Source organism: Vulpes vulpes, chromosome 13, assembly GCF_048418805.1.
Source record: "Vulpes vulpes isolate BD-2025 chromosome 13, VulVul3, whole genome shotgun sequence".
Classification (NCBI taxonomy): Eukaryota; Metazoa; Chordata; class Mammalia; order Carnivora; family Canidae; genus Vulpes; species Vulpes vulpes.
In genome coordinates this window covers 95768160-95787266 of record NC_132792.1, presented here as the reverse complement: position 1 = coordinate 95787266, position 19107 = coordinate 95768160, and the positions used below count along the sequence as shown (strand labels likewise).

General features: G+C 42.7%; 1 protein-coding gene across 1 annotated transcript in view; it reads right to left on the bottom strand.

The window, feature by feature from the left end:
- LAMA3 (laminin subunit alpha 3) overlaps positions 1 to 19107 on the bottom strand; it is a 249144-nt gene that overhangs the window by 145707 nt on the left and 84330 nt on the right. Inside the window, exons 9-12 of the mRNA XM_072735102.1 lie at positions 18244 to 18334; positions 15830 to 15961; positions 14428 to 14490; positions 11649 to 11783 (exon numbers count right to left, since the gene is read on the bottom strand). Coding sequence (XP_072591203.1) covers positions 11649 to 11783; positions 14428 to 14490; positions 15830 to 15961; positions 18244 to 18334 — 421 coding nt within the window. The remainder of the gene's footprint in view (positions 1 to 11648; positions 11784 to 14427; positions 14491 to 15829; positions 15962 to 18243; positions 18335 to 19107) is intronic.

Here is a 19107-nt window from a genome sequence, read left to right as displayed (position 1 = left end):
AGAACTTAGAAGGATTTTAGAGTTCCTTCTCAAGAAGATTTTTAAAAAATCTTTGAAATAATATAGAGCAAAGCCATAAGAACATTTTTTTGGCTAGAATATACTGGAGCATCCAATGTAGCATTTGGGGTCATGTTGATTTTACTCTAAAGTTCAGTGGCCAAGCAATCAGTTTAGTGAGTCTGAGCTTCAGTCACTAGCCTCAAAGCCACCCCCAAGGGAAAATTTTAAAAAGAACACAAAAGCTGTTAGAAAAAGGATAGAGCAAGAGGAGAGACATCATTCTTCCAGAACCTAGTGGTCCAAATGCAAGCTTCAAGATGCATGCCTACATCATGCCAGGAATATGGTGGATGGTGCATTTCCTGCAAAACTTGAAAAAGAGCGGTGGTGGTAGGCTCCTCTGAGGCTGGATGTACTCTGTCTGGCAAGGTCCACCGAGACAGGGCTTAAAGAGATTGCTCCCCCTACACCACCCTGTTCCAGTTCCAAAGCCTGAACCATGCTTTCTCCCTCACTGGAATGGGACTAGAATACACAATGTACATACCCCTCTGCCTCATTGTGTGAGCCTTTCTCTCCACTTGAGCCATGATTTTGAACCACAGACAGAACCCAGCAGAGGCTTGCACATACATTCACGTGGGGAGCCAGGGAGCACCTGCTGCTCCCCCCCGCCCCCACCCTCCGTCCCTCTCTTCAGCCCTCGGCACACCTTCTCAGTCTCCTGTTTCCATGGTCTGCCTTTTGGCCAGTAAGCTAAGATGACTTTGATTGACCTTTGGAAACAGAGCTCTAAACCAACCGTACCAAAAATATAAACAAGAAGATAGAATATTTTTTAAAAATCCAGACTCTATCACTTAACACAAGGATGTTGCATTATGTACGATAGCTGATTAAAGAGTTTTCGTGTCAGGTGTCATCTTCTTGGGGGGGGGAAATGCTACAGTTAAACCTCAGAGGTTTTCTAATCTCTTATGGGACTAGTCTCTTTGGGGAACTAGGTTTTCTCAGAGAGCTGACAATTTTACCGACTCACAGTAACCCTGCTTTGGTTATGGCATCCTGATGTTGCAGTGGGGGTGGGGGTGGGGGTAGGGAGTAGGTCTAGCCCTTACTCCACCCATGCTGTTCAGACAATGGTCTTCACTGTAGTTCCCTGGATGTGGGGAGACTCAGGCTTGGCCAGTCAGGACACAGAATTCCACAGCCATGGAGTTGGTTCAGGAATGGACACATGATCCAATCAGAACCAGCCTTGACCTGGAGGAAAGCATGCTCTTTTCCCTAGACTTGAACCTGAAAGGATGAATGTCTTAGTTGACTCCAGTTGCCGTAACAATATCATAGATCGGGTGGCTTGAACAACAGACATTTATTTTCTCACTGTTCTAGAGGTTGGGAAGTCTAAGATCAAGGTGCCAGCAGATTCGGTTCCTAGGGACTCTTCCTGGATTTCAGACAGCAGTCTTCCTCCTGTGCCCTCACATGGCAGAGAGAATGTATGTAAAGGTTCATTGGTGTCTCTTCTTAGAACATTAATCCTATCAGATCAATGTTCCAACCTTGACCTCATTTAACCTTAATTACTTCCTTCCTCCAAATGTAGCCAGTCACCTTGGAGGTTAGGGCTTCAACACATGAATTTGGGAGGGATACAATTCAGTCCATAGCAACATATGTCTAAGAAGTGTCAGCTACCGCCTTACTACTACCTGAGACCTAAAAATGAAGCCAATCTACAAGATAGATTTGCAAGATGGAGAAAAACAGACTTGCCGACGTCTTTTGAGCCCCTGGATTAATCTGAAACCAAATATGCCTGAACTATTCAATTACAGCCAATAAAGTCTTTTTGCCTTTAGCCAGTTTAGGTTAAGTTTTCTGTCACATGAAACTATAGAGTCAAAATTGACTCCTTAATCACCAAAATCTTTTCATTTTAAAACTAAATAGCACTCTTACTAAAATGTATTATATATGTTCCTTCCTCCTGAAATAGCTATTCAGATGTAATTTCACCACTACATCATGATCCAGAGCCATTACTATGATACTCATTTCAGTGACATCCTCAGGACCTCCTGAGTTGAGGAGGATTATTTGCTCTTCGTCAAATGGTGCCAAGCTACTATACTTCCTCAGTTTCTCGTCTGTTTTTCTGTTTCTTCCCTTACTGTCAATGTGTTGCCTTGGCAATATTTCCCTCTCTTCTAATTGTATGTTTCTAATTCACCATGAGTGTGGCTTAGAAAACAACCAAACTTAGCATAATTATTTTTTTTAAATGATGCATAAGTAAGACAGGGTCTATGGGATTCTTCTAGTGGTGCAATGCATGGATTTTAGCGCATATCTTTGGAAGCATGCTTTTTCACTTCACAGAGGCACTAAGGGTTGAGGGGTCTTACTGCTTGGCTCTCACTTTTGCTCCAGATACATGAGCCAGATAACCAAATTCCATCTAGATGGAATAATATTGTACTACAGTTCAAAGAATGATAGAATATGTTTAAAAACAGTCACTTTTTAAGTGGAAAAAATGACCAGAGTTTGAGGTTTATTATAGAAATCTATGTTTAAATAGGCAGAGCTTTAAAAATAATCACAGTTCCTATAAGCAGTATGTGAACCATGGAGTCCCTTTTAAAAAACTATGGTAAATTAAGCTACATGAAGGTGCAACTGAATGTCATATAATTGGGGTATTAAAAAAGCATAGCTCCTGCTGTAACTGAATCCCTTGGATCCTTTCAACTTCATTCAGGGCTGGTGATTATCCCCCTGCACCTAGACGAACATGCTAGTAAGTTATTGGGCTCTTCGGCACTCTCTTAGGTAAGAGAACAATCATTAAGTCAAAACCCAGTTTAAGGTCAAATCCCAGGATATTTTTATTTATACCCTCCTTTCTGCTTGCTGGGTTTAAGGCAAGATTATGGATTAAAGAGGAAACAAGGTGTGCATCTTGGATGAGTTCTTCATGCCCTTTGGACCTTACCTGTCCTATAGACAATGTGTAAAAAGGTAAGACAGAGTGGTCTCTTGCATCCCAAACAGATTTAGGAAGGAATTATGCAATGTACACTGGCACAGGTGAAATCGATTTATCAGATGACGGCTGCAATCTACTGAGTAATGCTTTTAAGGTGAAAGAGAGATCCTAAATTCACCCAAATACACCATAATTTCAGACAGTAACTATTTGAGAATCTGAAGCCACAAAGCCAAAGAGTAAAAGTGAAAAGCAAAAGTGAAAACAAAGAAAAGTGACCAATGAAAGCAAAGTGACCAACTACTCAGAATCAAAGACAAAATCCTCCAGGATTACTTAACACGGTAGCTTTCAAATTTTTTTAACTACATCCACAGTAACATATAAATTTTAACACAATAAACACACCATACACGCACACACACACACCCAGATTGACAGATAAAAATGCGGAAACAAGGATATTTATTAATATATCTTTGCAAAACATTTCTTTCTATTGCTGCTTATAATGCAGAGTGTCTATTCTATTTCATTTTAATGCTGGTCCAAACTCACTGAATTGATTTCTCCATGCACTAGAGGATGGTGATCTGCAGTGTGAAAAATGCAGTCTGGGAAGCACAGTGCTCGCGCTTTTTGAGGTCCTGGGACCTCTAGGTGCTGCAGATATGAAGGAGAATATAATTCCTGAAGGTACACCAGGGTGGAGGTTAAGAAACAGGATATTACTCATCACTCTGCAACTACCTTGCTTCCCCTGGATCTCAGATGAGTTGCAGTAAAATAAGTAATTTCAATTTCTTGTAACTCCAAAATTCTAATGCTTATTGTTTTATCACTGTTGTAAATAAGATACAAGATGGGTGGAAATTTACAGAGCAATAAGGCTGAAGTGCATCTGGAGAGAAAATATCCTGCTTTCATGTGTTGGATTCCAACTCCCTCCTTATCTTTTTGAAACACAGGTTTACTGAGATATAATTCATATACTATACAACTCATCCATATACTATGTACAATGCTTTTTAATGTATTCACAAGGTTGTGCAACCCTCGGCACAATCTAATTTTAGAACCATTTTTGACCCCCAAAAGAAACCCCATCCTCATTAGCAGTCAATCTCCATTGCTCTGTCTCCGCCAACCTCACCCACCTCCATGCCAACCTTAAGCAACCACTAATCAACTTCCTGTCTCTATGAATTTGTCTGTTCTTGACAGTTCATATAAATGGAATCACACAATATGTGGCTTCTTTCACTTAGCATCATGTTTTCAGGGTTCATCCAAGTTGTGGCATGTGTCTGTACTTTACTTTTTCCTAATAATATGCCATAATATAAAGAGACTATATTTTATTTATCCATTCATCAGCTCATAAACATGCAGGTCATTTCCCTTTCTTGGCTACTCTGACTAATGCTGCTATGGACATTGGTGTACAAGCTACTGTGTGGTTGCATGTTTTCATTATCCTTGGCTGTATAACTACAAGTAGATTTTCTGGATCATATGGTAACCCTAGGTTTAACATTTTGAGGAATAGCAAAACTGTTTGCCAATTGGCTATGTCATTGTGCATTCCCACAGGCCATTTATGAGGGCTCACATTTCTCCATATCCTTGCCAACTTCTGTTCCTGCCTGCCTTTATAGGAATAGAAAATGATATTTCATTGTGCTTTTAATTTGCACTTACCTAATTACTAATGATATGGAACATCTTTTCATGTGCTTATTGGTCCATTGTAGAACTATTTATTCAAATTCTTTGTCCATTTTTTTTATTAAGTTGTCTTTTAATTAGAGTGTTATAAGAGCATTTTAGATATTCTTTTTTTTTTAAGATTTTATTTATTTATTCATGAGAGACACAGAGAGGGAGGCAGAGACATAGAGAGAGGGAGAAGCAGGCTTCTCCCAGGGAGCCTGATGTGGGACTCAATCCCTGGACCTGGGATCAAGCCCTGAGCAAAGGCAGATGCTCAACCACTGAGCCACCTAGGCATCCCTCTTTAGATATTCTTGATACTATATATCTGTGCCTTATCAGACACATGATTTGCAAATACTCTCCTTCATTCAACGGGTTGTCTTTTCACCTTCTTGATAGTGTCCTTTAAAACACAAAGCATTTTAAAGTCCAGTATCTGTTTTTTCTTCTGTTGCCTTTGCTTTTGGTGTCAAATCTAAAAAATTATTGACTGACCTAAGCTCACAAAGATTTATATCTATGCTTTCTTCTAGGAGTTTTATAGGCTAAGCTCTTACATTTAGGCTATTGATCCATTGGGGTTAATATCTGTAGATGGTATGTATAGAATCCACTCATATTTAATGTTAATGATACAGTTGGATTTACTTCTGCCATTTTGCATTTTTCTACATGTCTAATGTCTTTTTGTTTCTCTGTTCCCCTTTTATTGCCTTCTTTAGCATTCAATGGATATCTTCCAGTGTAGCATTTTACTTCCTTTAACAACTTTTTAATTATTTTGTTATTGTCTTACTAGTTGCTCTAGAAATTACAAAATACATCTTACCAGAATCTACTTCAGATTCATATTAACTTAGTTCCAGTGACATGGAATTCCATGTAACTCCATTCTTTCCCTGTTTTTGTGCTATTATTGCTATACATATTATGTCCAAATGTCAAAACCCAACAATATATTGTTAAAATTATTTATATAATCTGTATCTTCTAAAGAGGCCAATAGAAGAAAAGAGGGAACATATAATGTATAGAGTATCTTAATAAACTTCCTTATTTATCCTTTCTGGCTCTCTTCATTTCTTGCCATAGATTTGATGTCACTTCCTTATTCTAATTCATAGCTTTGTTCTCACCCATCTCCTTTGCACTATTATTGTTAAATATATTACATTTATGTATGACACAGGCATGTAGATGTTGCTATGTATGTTATAGGCCCCCCAACATACATACATATGAGTGTGTGTGTGTGTGTGTATGTGTTCAGTCTTGTACAACTTCTTTTAAAATCAATCAAGACAAGAAAGGATTAAAAAATGCAAATATATTATCTTTTGTAATACTATTATGGACTGAATTACGTGCCCCTCAAATTCATATGTTAACCTCTAATGTGATTGTAATTGGATATAGGACCTTTAAGGGGGTAATTGAGGTTAAATGAGATTATAAGGGTGGAGCCTGATTCCTACCAGACTGCCTTTTAGAAAGGGCAGAAATATCAGAGATCTCTCTCTCTCATTCTTTCAACCCATACATACAGGAAAGGCCATCTGAGAATACAAGGAGAAGGCAGCTGTCTGCAAGCCAGGAAGGGAGTACAATCAATCTTCAAGCACCCCGATCTTAGAATTCTAGTCTCTGGAACCATGAGAAAATGAACTCCTGTCATTTGGGCCACACAGTCTGTAGTATCCTGTTATGGAAATCCAGGCTGACCAATACACCTACCTAATTCCTTCACCAACATCTATATTTTGCAGGTGGATTCCAACTACTGTCTGGTGTCACCTGCTTTCAGCCTTGAAGAACTTCCTTTAGTATTTCTTGTAAGGCAGGTATGCTAGCTTCAAATTCTCTTTTTGTTCATCTGGGAATCATCAAAAGATAATTTTGATGGATATAAAATTTTTGGTTGACAAAAATTTTACTTTCAGTTCTTAGAATGTGTGGTCCCACTGCCTTCTAGCCTCTGTTGTTTCAGATGAGAAGTCAGTTAACATTCTAACTGAAATTCCTTGGCAGGGACTGTGTCATTTTTCTTTTGCTCTTACAAGACCTTTTTTCTTTGTCTTTTAACATTTAAACTATGAAGTGTCTGATTAACGGATAAAGAAGATGCAGCATATATATATATATATATATATATATATATATATATCATTCCATAATAGCAAGTATTACAAAAGATAGTATATTTTCATTATATATATAACATATATTTTTATTATATATATATATATATATATATATATATATATATATATATATATCAAGGTCAATGTGGAGCTTGATCCCAGAACCCTGAGATCATGACCTGAGACAAGGGCAGATGCTTAACTGACTGAGCTACCCAGGTGCCCCTACTATTATTTCTTTATTTTTTCTGGCCCTTCCTCTTTCCTCTCCTTCCAGTACTCCTCCCATTACATCGATGTCAGTGTACTTTGGTGTCCCATGTTTCTCTAAGGCTCTGTCCATTTATCTTCATCCTTTTTCTCTCTCTTTTTCAGATTGAATAATCTCTATTGATCTGTCATCAAGTTTGCTGATTCTTCTGCTGGCTCAGATCTACTATTGAATCCCACTGGTGAATTCTTCATTTCAATTATACTTTTAAATTCCAGAACTTCCATTTGGTTCTTTTAAACAGTTTCTCTTTCTTCATTGATATTCTCTATTTGGTAAGATGTTATCATTACCCTTTCCTTTAGTTCATCATGCATAGTTTCCTTTACCTCTTTGCCTATACTTATAACAGCTATTTTGGTCAGCTAAATCCACCATCTGAGCCCATTCAAAAGTTGTTTCTATTGGCTGTTTTTTACCTGTGTATGGGTCATACTTCCCTGATTCTTTGCATATTTCATTTTTTGTTTTTTGTTTTTGAAAGCTAGACATTCTAGGTAACGCAGTGTAGCAACTCTGACTACCACCAGGATTGTTTTTTATTTGCTTAGTTGGTTGGCTGTTTAATGATGTGGCTGAACTAGTTCTGCAAGGTCTACTTCTCCTCCAATATCCAGCCTCTGATGTTCCTATTCAGATTTTCCCCCTTGTGTTTATCTTCTGGCCTGGCCACCTTAGTGGCACTCCTGGGTCCGTACAAGCAACTTGCTAATTGAAGGTTCTGCTTGGCCAGTCAGATTTTTTATCCTTTCCCATTGCATATGTGTTTAGCCTGGAGGCTGCTCCCACAGTTTGGAGAATTCACTCCCCCCCCACCCCTTACATTCAGCCACGGACTATTAGTTTGGATCTTTCCTCTCTGGTTGCTGTTGAGAGGCCACAGCCTTGGGCACCATTCAGTTCTAGATAACCAGCGATGATGATGGTATCATTTTCAAGCCTGACCCCTTAGGAGTTACCCTGTGTCTGAGCAGCTTGCTCAGTCAGTGTTTGGTTAGAGATTGTGCTTAAACCCCTTTTGCCAGTGTGGCTACCACCCTATGGTAATGGATTTGTGCACAACATGGGGATATTTCTGAGTCTTCCCCCTGTCTAATTGGACTCCTCCTGAATAGGTGTAATCTAGTTACATGCACACAACCTTTCCAACCCGCAGACTTATCTGTGATATCAGAAGGGCTTTTTTTGGCTGAAATTCCTCTGATTCTCTCTATTAAACTTCTGGTTGCTCTGCCATTATGTTTGTATCAGAGCTACCAGCCTCCTTGTAATTGCTGTACATCAAGATCTACATTGTTTTCTACAATACCCTTTGGCACCCTCTGTTAAAATAATTCCCTCAGACAGAGCTTCCAAACTCTATCATTATCATTATGACCTACCTGTCCTCTGGCTGTGCAGAACCACTGGACCACCAGACTTGAAGATGAGGACCCACTTTTCCTGGAGTGACAGCCCTGCTCTACAAGCAGGCACTGGGGATAGGAATAGTAGTAGCTCCTGGTTGTCTCAGCTTGCCTCTCCTGGCTTAGGACCTCCACTCTATGAGCTAGCAGGGATTGGGGTGATTAGACTCTGTATTTTCAGTCTGCAGTGGTTGGTGTAGAGTCTCCACCATACAGGTGGGCAGGGTGGAGAAAGAGAAGATAGGATCCTCTCTGCTCACCCTGCCTCAAATAGAGCACCAATAGTCCAGGCCAGGGGGCAATGAGAAATGCCAGCAGCCTGTCCATCCTCAGGTGAAAAGGTAGCCCCAGAACAGGAATTTAGAAGAAAAAGAACTCCCATCTTCTCGGCTGTCTATGCCCAAGGTAGGGATTCTACAACAGAGAGTCGGGCTGGTGGGGCTAATGGAGCCCAAATGTCACAGACTTGTTCTTACTGATATTTAGATTTTCTTAAATAAACGTTTCTTCATTTGCTCTTAGGACAATTTCCAGAGATTCTAAATGATTATTTAAAATTTAGGGGGATCCCTGGGTGGCGCAGCGGTTTAGCGCCTGCCTTTGGCCCAGGACGCGATTCTGGAGACCCGGGATCGAGTCCCACATCGGGCTCCCGGTGCATGGAGCCTGCTTCTCCCTCTGCCTGTGTCTCTGCCTCTCTCTCTCTCTCTCTCTCTCTCTCTCCTCTGTGACTATCATAAATAAATAATAAAAAAATAAAATTTATTACCAGCTAAAGTTTTGTTTTGTTGGAGAGAACGTCCCACTGAACTCCTTACTCCATCATTCTGGGTATCCCACCTCCCACTGCTCTGTCCTAAATACACCTTTGTATTTTCTCCCTGCCTTAAACCTAATTAGTTCTAGTAGTGAAGAAATGTGGAAAAGAGCATTCTTAAAATATTGTATTACTTTTCACCTTGGTATCCACAAATACAAAGGCCCAGTCGGACAGCATTGCCCAAGGGAATGACTAGATTGGAATATTTGTCATTCATTCTAGCAGAATGAGTCTGGAGTTGTGGCTGGTAAGGAGGAAGAAAACAAAGAAAATGTTTGGGATCCTTCCAATTATGAGCATAGCAGCTGACACAGAACTAATATGAATGTCAGCAGATTATTACAAAAACATGAGACACTGTCCACTCCTTGCCTCTAAACAACTTACATCTAAGATATAATTGGGAGAGTGTCAGAAAAACAAAGGGTAGCTAGAAAATGCTTACCTGTTACAGGAGGGGAATGAGATAAACAACTTGGTGGCCCCAACCCTTCTGCTTTTGGTGAAAGGACCTTGTCTTCACCACTCATCATCTTGCCTCCTAGTACCATAAGCTTCTCTGGGCTTGGGCCCTCATGGACATCTAAAATGTATGGTCTCCACTGCCCTCTCCCTCCCATGGGTTCATGACACAGGGTCTCCAGTTTAAAAATAAAAATGTAATCATTGCCAACCTTTATGCAAAACTTCATGATTTGGGATATCTTTCCATAGAACAATATCATGAGCAAGGATGAGGTTACCATGCCAGACCATGGAGCCAGTTGTGCAGAATCTGCCTCTAGTATGATTCACACAATTCAATCGTGAGAATCGCCCGTACTGTTATTCTATAGGAAATGTATTGGGCATTCCAACTAACACTGAATTCCTCTGGTTGAGGGAGAGCTTCTGTGGCTCCAAGTGGCAACAGCTGAGAAAGCAGGGGGCAAGGACAGAGTCTGTGAACAGGGCACGTCAGGGGACCAGGAAGGAAAGGAAGTCTTTTTTTTTTTTTTTCCATACAAGTGAGAGAGTGCTCCCCAGGCCTCCAAGAGCTTCACAGTCAGTGCCACCTGGAACCTGCACGATTATGAGGCAAGTGAGAAGCAGAGCGGCTAAGCAACTTGGTTGGCCCAAGTGATACCTACTACGAACCTGATCCTTCACCACTTTAGCATCCAGCTCTGGGAGTGGGGAGGGGTGGTCCTGCTTGCACCCACCTCCATGGTTTTCTAGCGTGGCTGACCTGGCAGATGAGATTGCTCAAGACTGATTCTAGCCTCCATCTGTGTTCAGGGGCTGGCAAGGTCAAAACAGCACTTCCCAGATTCTCCTGGAGCTGGGTTCTGGATGTCTGGATGCCAACTTGGTTTTTGCAAATAAGAAGTACTCAAGTGAGACTAGAAAGGTGGAAGTAAGGAGAAAGCTGCCTTCCCACACCTATTGACCATTTCCACGGCTGAGCCCCATCTAGCTTCCTGGGAACCAAGAGGTGGCTGTGGAGGCATCAGGATGCAGTCCTTCTGTCCTCAGGCTGCACTATGGAAATCTGAGCTTAACACTCAGCCTTTCTATTGGGATCCTCCTTAAGGCCCCACCTAGCACCAGCTGCTCCAGCCGTTCACAACTTAGCTGAGCATCCAAGCACCTAGAGCAAGTCCTTGTCTGTTTATAACACCTGGAGTGGTGTTCAGTTCCTGCCTTGAGCCCTCACTGATAATCCTCTCTTCTTTTCGTCCCTCCCTTTCCCTTCTGGGGGAAAAACAGCAGCAGGCAGGCGATGGAGAGGAAGCAGAGGAGCCCTTGAGCAATTTCATTCATTCATTTTCTCATTCACCCAACATTTACAACACTCCTATTTTGCTCTAGCGACTGGGTCAGACACCTCCTCTTCCCACCCTCCATCTCCTTCAGTGACTCTTACTAGGATGAGATCCTAGGACACAGAACAAGTAGTGGGGAGAAGTTTGTGGTTTCATGCCTCCTGCTCCCTGTCCCCAGGAATGCCTGGCAGTTCCCTAAACACTGCTCAGCCACCACCTCCTTTCCAGATTCAGAATTTGCACCCAGGCAGCCAGCTCCAGAGCCTATGTGCTTACCACGGGGGAGGAGGAAGGGTAGAGCGGGAAAGACAGAAGGGGGGTGACATGGCCCAGGTAGGGGGACAGTCACATGTAACACACATATATAAGTCAGGGGCTCACTCACAGAACTGCAGGCCACACAGTTGTACCAGCAGGTGCCTCTGCGTTTCCTCAAGAGGAACTTTACATCGAGGACCTGATGATCACCATGCTATGTGTTGCCTCCTTACCTTGGCAAATAGGGAACGAGTAGAAGCCCACACGGCAAGCATCACACCGAGGGCCCTCGACCCCAGGGCGGCAAAGGCACCTTCCATAGGCATCGCATATTTCAGGGAGAACGCCTTCCCAGTTACAGTCGCACCCTGCAAGAAGAGACTCTCAGAGACTGCCTTGTCTCAAGTTTCTGCCATGGAAACATAGATAATGAATTATCTATGGTTTCTAGGCATTCTTGACCTAAAACACTACACATTAAAGGGAAATAAACAAATAGGAAGAAAAGGTCAGAGATGCCATTAAGAAACATCTACTGGTATCCAACGGAACCTCCAAACTGAGATTTCAGGATTGGCCTATTCATCTTTAAGCCTTATCTGATGGGTTCCATGACAACAGTGAGTGGCCCACTCTGCCAAGCAGATGATATGCCTGGCCTGGGGAAGGACACAGGCAGGAAAGCACCCCCCCAGCGGCTGTCACCCCCACCTCTGAGCTCCCATCCTCCAGCCCCAACCACACTGACCTAAAAGCTCCAGCAAAGGCAAGTAGCTAATTATAAAGTGACCTGGGGAATCAAACCTTTTTCATGTTATTTGTCAAGAAACCTCCTGGGCACCCATGTCTTCAGGCTATGTGGGCAACTTTAGAGAACCATCCCCAGATTGCTTTAGTCTTCTAGATATAATCTCTGCAGTTGTTGTTTCACTGGTCCCTACTCTTTGTTTGAACTTGGAGGCATAAAAGAGTGTGCATGCCTATAGGCCAGAATTTATGTTTTGCACACACTGTCATTTTCAAAGGAAGCCCTTGAAGATGTGTCAACTATACACTGACGTCCTAGAAATAAATCTTAAGTGGATATAAATGATCTCTCAGACCCAGAAAAATCTGATAATATGCAAGGTTATGAAATACAATAGCTTTCCAGGGCATCTCCATTCTTCCTCTTTTCTCCGCCTCCAACTGGTTTTCAACACAGTAGCCACAGAGTTCCTTATGCAATGTCCTTTCTCTGTGCACACTGCCCATGGCTCCTCTCTCATTGAGAATGGAAGGTTAAATCTTCGCAGTGGCTGACAGGGCCCTGCCATCTGGTCCCCGGCACTTCCCTTCCTTACCTCTCTTGCCTGTGCTCACTCCACTTTCACACACTGGTCTTCCTTTTGTTCAGTGAACACCCCAGCATGCACCCCAAGGACTTCACACTGGCTCTTTCCTGGGTCTGAATGCTTGTCCCCAGATACCTGCAGAGCTCACCCCTCACCTTCCTCAGGTCCTTGCTTATCTCTTCAGGTGGTCCCCCCTGAAAACCCTGTTGAAATCTGCAAACCTCACATGCCCCCACCTCTCTCCCAGACTTATGTTCTGCACAGCACTCATGGCCAAACACCAGTTCTCCAGTACGTCTCTTGAGATGCCATATTGTTGCTGAAATGGAAATCTTCTGTGGAAGAGCGCTCTCCAGAGACTTGTGACCCCTTCTGCCCACCCACACCCTGGACACACCCAGAGGAGGGGAACATGTGCTCACATGTGCTCACACACCCCTAGCACTACCTCCCCCCAATGAGATGAGCATGTGACTGTCAGGCTGCTACTGGCACCCTGAGGAGTGAGAAGCAAGCTCACTGGGTGAGGTGAACATGATCCAAATGGGGCACAGTTATCCAAATGGGGCACACATAGGCTGTGCACATGTGGTGTGCCCTTCTGCTGGAGCAGTGTGCCTCCCTGAGCATGTGTGTCCCTGCCTGTGCTATTATGGGCTCACAAAGGGCACTGCTGCCAACTCCAGAATCAAACCTCAAGACTTAGAATACTCCTCACATGGGTTAGCTTCTGCCTACAATGTGAAAAGCTCCCCCTTAAAAGGAGCATCCTTGTGCAGGACACAGCCCTGCATATCATAATCTAAGATATTAGAGATTTCAGTTGTTTAGTGGCTTATATACTATTTTTTGTTATCATAGGACTTCCTCCCCTGGAATATAAGCTATTAGGAGAGCTGGGGATTTTTCTCTGTTCTGTTCACTTATAAGTCCCAGCAGGCAGAATGGTGCTGTACACATAACTGGTGATCATAAAGCACTTGCAGAATGAGTGATGAGGTAGGTGTAGCACCCACACCCCCTCGATCCTCACCTCTCTACCCAAAAGGCTGCTCCCTACATATCTCTGCCACTGTCTGCACAGGGGTACCCATCTGGCTATGGGAGCTCCTCGGCCAAAGAGTTAATGCCCCAGAATAAGCCCTCCATCAGTGGCCAGTGACTGAAGTTATACCATCAGCTGGGATAATGCTAAGCAAGTTTTATGCTGTCTCCTAAAGTTGCCTACGGGATGGAGCTCCAGGTGCTACAGGAGGGCCTTTCTTGCTAATGCATCTTCATAACAGCTCCCTTCACTCCCTGAATCACTCCCTTCCTGATGTCTCCTGGGATCACCTCCAGAATCTACTGCTTATGCTCAAATCCTTTCTCAGGGTCTCTGTATATAGAACCCAAACAAGACAGTAGGCAACTGACTGCCACTGGAAGTTTCTGAACAAGCAAGTGACATACAATTCAAGCTGTTTAGTTTCCTTAATCAGGGAGCATTTGCACAAAAGACAGAGTAGCATAGAGAATGGTGAGTGGAAGGAACTGAGACAGGAGACACCTGCAAGGCACCTGCCAGGCTCCAGTAAGGACCACTTGAACTTGGGCATAGTGGCAGATATAGGAAGTAGAAAAATAATACAGAGCACAATGTTTCCATTGAAGTTAAACCAAAAGAGAAGATACTTACCTTTTATATCTCCAGCTACTGGGTCTTCTGGACTTGGAGTAGAAACAGGGAAAATGGGAATTCCTAGAAAAATCATTTTAAAAAATACAGAGAAAGATTAAGGAGACAGTAAAATATTAAGTTGCATGAACTAGAAAGAAGCCTTTCTAACTCAGTGCAAAGTAGCATGTGGGGCCTAATTTAGAGAAAGGCAAAACTGCTATATTGAACATGCAACAGAAACCAGGCTGATTAGACATTCTGATTTGCATATTAAATGAACAGATATGGATATTTTGTGCTCAGAATAGATATGTCTCAGTCTAAGCAGGAATGAGTTTGGTTTCTTTAGCATCTTTATTGGTTTTTTTAACATAAAATTGAGAAGTTAAAAAATTTTTTTTAAGTTTTTCCCTCTAAAATGTGATTTATGCCATAAGATTGTATCGGGTTTCTGTCACTAAAAAGGCAAGTGCAATTTCTGTTCAAGCTGTATGTAATAATTACAGTTTGTAAATTGACTGAGCCTCAATTCAGTGTTACTGTGTTTGGGCTTAAAAATTGGTTTCTTTAAAAATCAGATGATCATATAATTTATCCTCCAAACTAAGATACTGGACAGTGAAAGTGGATGCTAGCTTAATGATTCTCTGGGACAGCAGGTATGAGCCAGAATATAAAGTCACCCCATTCACATGAGTCCTACCCGAATGTCCCCACAGCCCACTATGCTCTGCCCACCCTACAAAGCTGGGAATGCAAGAACCAGTACAGCAATTGGGGGCCGGGGAGATAGTTGAAACAGTGTTTCTTTGTCCTAACACAAAAGTAGAGTTTTTATGCTTTAGCAAGCCAAAAGAACCATGACTCTTGTTACAATTTGTAGGGCTGATTCCAGACTCTCCTGCTTCATGTTTTATGGTGTTTCTGCCAGATAGGGATTTTTTCTCTTGGAGATGCTGAGATATTCACTTAGATCACTGCAGTGAGGGTGGTGGGGGCTGGTGATAACTTGGCCTATAGTACAATGAATGGGAAAGGGGAAACACATCCCCCAGCCACCCAAAACACTGACCACACACTACATGTGTGCAAACGGACATCTGGTACCCTTGACACTTCTTCCAAGTTCTTTTGTGAAGACAAATCACACACATGGATTACTGTTAAGTCAAAATTGCCAGTATGTGACCTTTCTGACCTCCTGGGGTGGTCAACTCAAACTAGTCATCAACCTTGAATAAGACTATGAAATGTACTCATATAAATTCTGCGCTCTAAACTCTTGCAACACTTTCATGTGAACACAACCTACATGGTCCCATGTCTGTGCTGCCTCCACCTCTGCCTGCCATCCTTCAGGTGTTAATGCACCAGCTATGTCCCCGGAAGGGAGGCCTCTCCTCCTGCAGCAGCTACTTACTCAGGCAAAATGGGAAGTTATAATATCCAACTGCACACTTCTCACAGTTATCTCCTTGGAAATTTGGCTTGCAGGTGCAGCGTCCCGAGCCTGGCTCACAGTCATCCGCATGCTCAGGGTTACAGCTGCAAGCTATGAGAAACACCAGGTTTCAGATGTCAGGGTGAATGCTCAGTCCACCGGGGCACTCAGTAAAGTGGCTTTGTCCCCAAGGACTTCTCAAGCAATGTACTGTTGGCCCCTACTTATTCTTGAAAGGGCACAGCCTATTTTCCACTTTATACTTGGCTAATAGTTTGCATTCACCAAACCCCAGGGACCCTCAGAAGTAAACTTGAAGAGGCATCTGCACTGATGCCTCTTCAGGTTCTCAAGAATACAGTTTATTACACTGAGTGCTGCCCAGTTCATGCATCAGAGGCAAGGTTTGCACAGACTCCAAATGGGCTGTGGGAGGATGTGCTACAGTCCCACCCCAGCCATGAGCCAACTGTGAATGTCCATATGGTGGTCATCACTACCTAGATACAGGTGGTCACAAGTACAGGATGCATAGACATTGACATATAACCTGTGGACAGCACAGCAAGATCACGCCCATAACCAAATGTTAGATTCCAGTGATAGGACTTACTGAAGGCAGTCTTGCAACCAACACAACTGTTAGGTTTTCATTCCAGTAGACAGACTTGGGGTCAAATAGGCTTGGTAACCCCTCACTTGGGAGCATCCTTTGACCTGGCAAGTCTTCACCTTGGACAGCAAAAATACTGTCATAACACAGCTAAGTATATGTTCCATGGGGAACTGGGAAGCCAGGAAGCTGTGGGCAGCAAGCATCGCCCCAGGCTGGCTTCTTCTGGTGTTCTTTGCTTAGCTTGCTTAGGACATATGTCTTGTGGATTCTTTATACTAAGCCTGTAACATTTCTGCAAGACTGTGAGAACACTTTGGTGATGAAGGAAGAACTTAGAACAGTGATGGAGAGCCGAGAATCACCGAGAACAGTGATTCTGGGGAAGGTACGTCTGCATTCACACTGTCTAGTCTCCTTTGCTAAGGCTTGTTCTTCTTGGCCCAAGAAAAGTGATGGACATACGTCATGGGATGATGTGGGAGAGGGAGAATTAGGTCACTCTTGAACAAGGACGAATGCCCAATACAGAGGCAGAGGCAAATCAGAGTCACACATTCTCTGGACTTCAATGTCCTCAAATGTTGACAATATGATGAATGAATCTGGGGGCACAGCGGGCCCAGTGGCCAACTTAAGGGCTGAACTGTTTTCTAACGGTGCCAGCCAGAGAACATAGAGCAGATTACACATGTAGGGCAAAGCCCATAGTCTGACCTGTGACTGGTAATTCCCCAGGGAAAACCCAATGGGATCCCGTTGTATCATGGGTGTGGTACAGCACAGAGGCATCACACAGAGGGGACCCGTACCAGTCAGAAGTCTTGTCAGCTGGCCCTAAAAATATTTAAATACTTCCTCTCCTCTTATCTAAACATGAAAATAATAATAAAGTGTCCTAAATTGGTTGTGATAATCACACATTTGCGAAATTACTTCACAATGCCTTGCATATAGCATATAAATCACAGCTCTTTTAGATATTATGGCCATTATTAAATCCTTGCTAAATCACTACCATAGGGGCACCTGGTTGGCTCAGTGGTTGAGCATCAGCCTTTGGCTCAGAGCGTGATGCCGTAGTCCCAGGATCGAGTCCTGCACCAGGGTCCCCATGGGGAGCCTGCTTCTCCCACTGCCTATGTCTCTACCTTTCTCTGTGTCTCTCATGAATAAATAAATAAAATACATTTTTTAAAATTAAATAAATAAAGAAAGAAATCACTACTCTGTTGTCTTGATGCTAACACAGACAAAAATGTGAAATTACTGGAGATCACAAAAGCACGTCAAAACAACAGAAAATGGAGGAACTAACATTTGTCAGAGGACTGGTATGGGACCAAGCCCAAGGCTTAGCGTCTTCCTAGGGCTTCGAATGGCATGTCATTCTATCTTAGGGAATGTGCAGGCATGGTTCGTTCCATTGTGCTTTGCAGATAGTGTGTTTTTTATAAATTGAATGTTGGTGGCAACCCTGTGTTGAGCAAGCCCATCAGCACACTTTTCCCAACAGCATTTGCTCACTTTGTGTCCCTGTCACATCTTGATAACTCTCACAGTATTTCAAACTTTTTCATTATCATATTTGTTGTGATGATGTGTGATCAGTGAAGAAATCTGAAGCTTGGGGAGATTATGTAGCTGGAAGGAATAGAAGCAACAATGTGAAGAAAGAGGGAAGGAAGGGAGCTACCAGTACATCAGAGTTTAGCCCAATGGCCACCCCAAAGCCATACAGTACAGACAGTCTGACACACCAAGTCAAAATGAAACTTACGGATGCAGCCATGGGGAGCATCAACTGGAACACCATAAGGGCGGTAATAACCCTTAGCACAGTTTTCACAGTTTATACCAGCTGTGTTATGCTAGAAAGAAAGGAAAGAAACTTAGAAGGAAGAGTACTGGAAAAGTCATTACTTTGTGCTATTAGTCAGTGAGCTCATTCTGTCATATGCGATTGTAATTTCAAAGTCAAAAGAATAAGTGTTGATCTTGACCTTGAGTCTCCAAGATTTATCACAGGGCACCGGCTTACAGGTGGCTTTGGATTCTCCACCCACCCCCACCCCCCACCCAGTGGAAGAAGAAATGAAAGTCCGTTCCATGAACCAGACAGCCCGAGTTTTCCCCTCTACCACAGAATTTGATCCATGAAGCTGCTGACACTTCAGTGAGAAAAAAACCTCAAGAGCACCACTCTTCCTAGCTTCAGCCAGAAGTGAGTGGAAAACAAACTACTCTTAGGTTTAACCCGGGAAATAAAGGGCCATGTGTGTATTTTTATCTCCTTCGATTTTGGAAGAGATCACACATATAGATCCTCTTCTCTTGTCATCCTGATTTTATCTGTGCTTTAGTCATGAAACCATTCCAGACATTTCTGTTATGTGAATGGAAAATGCAGGCACGAGTCTCATGTGCAGAGCTCATTTTAGAGTACAGTACTAGGCAGGTTTTTATATTTGATGGTTAATCCTTATAATTGTCACAAATCAAATTGCCCAACATGCATCATCAGTTTCCAAGAACTGCACACCATGGCTCTAACTCAAGCCTGCCCCTCTTGCTCTCTAATTTGGCAACAATTAGGAGGACAGTGGTCTTTCATTAATGAAAAGGGAGGCAATAGGAAGTTAAA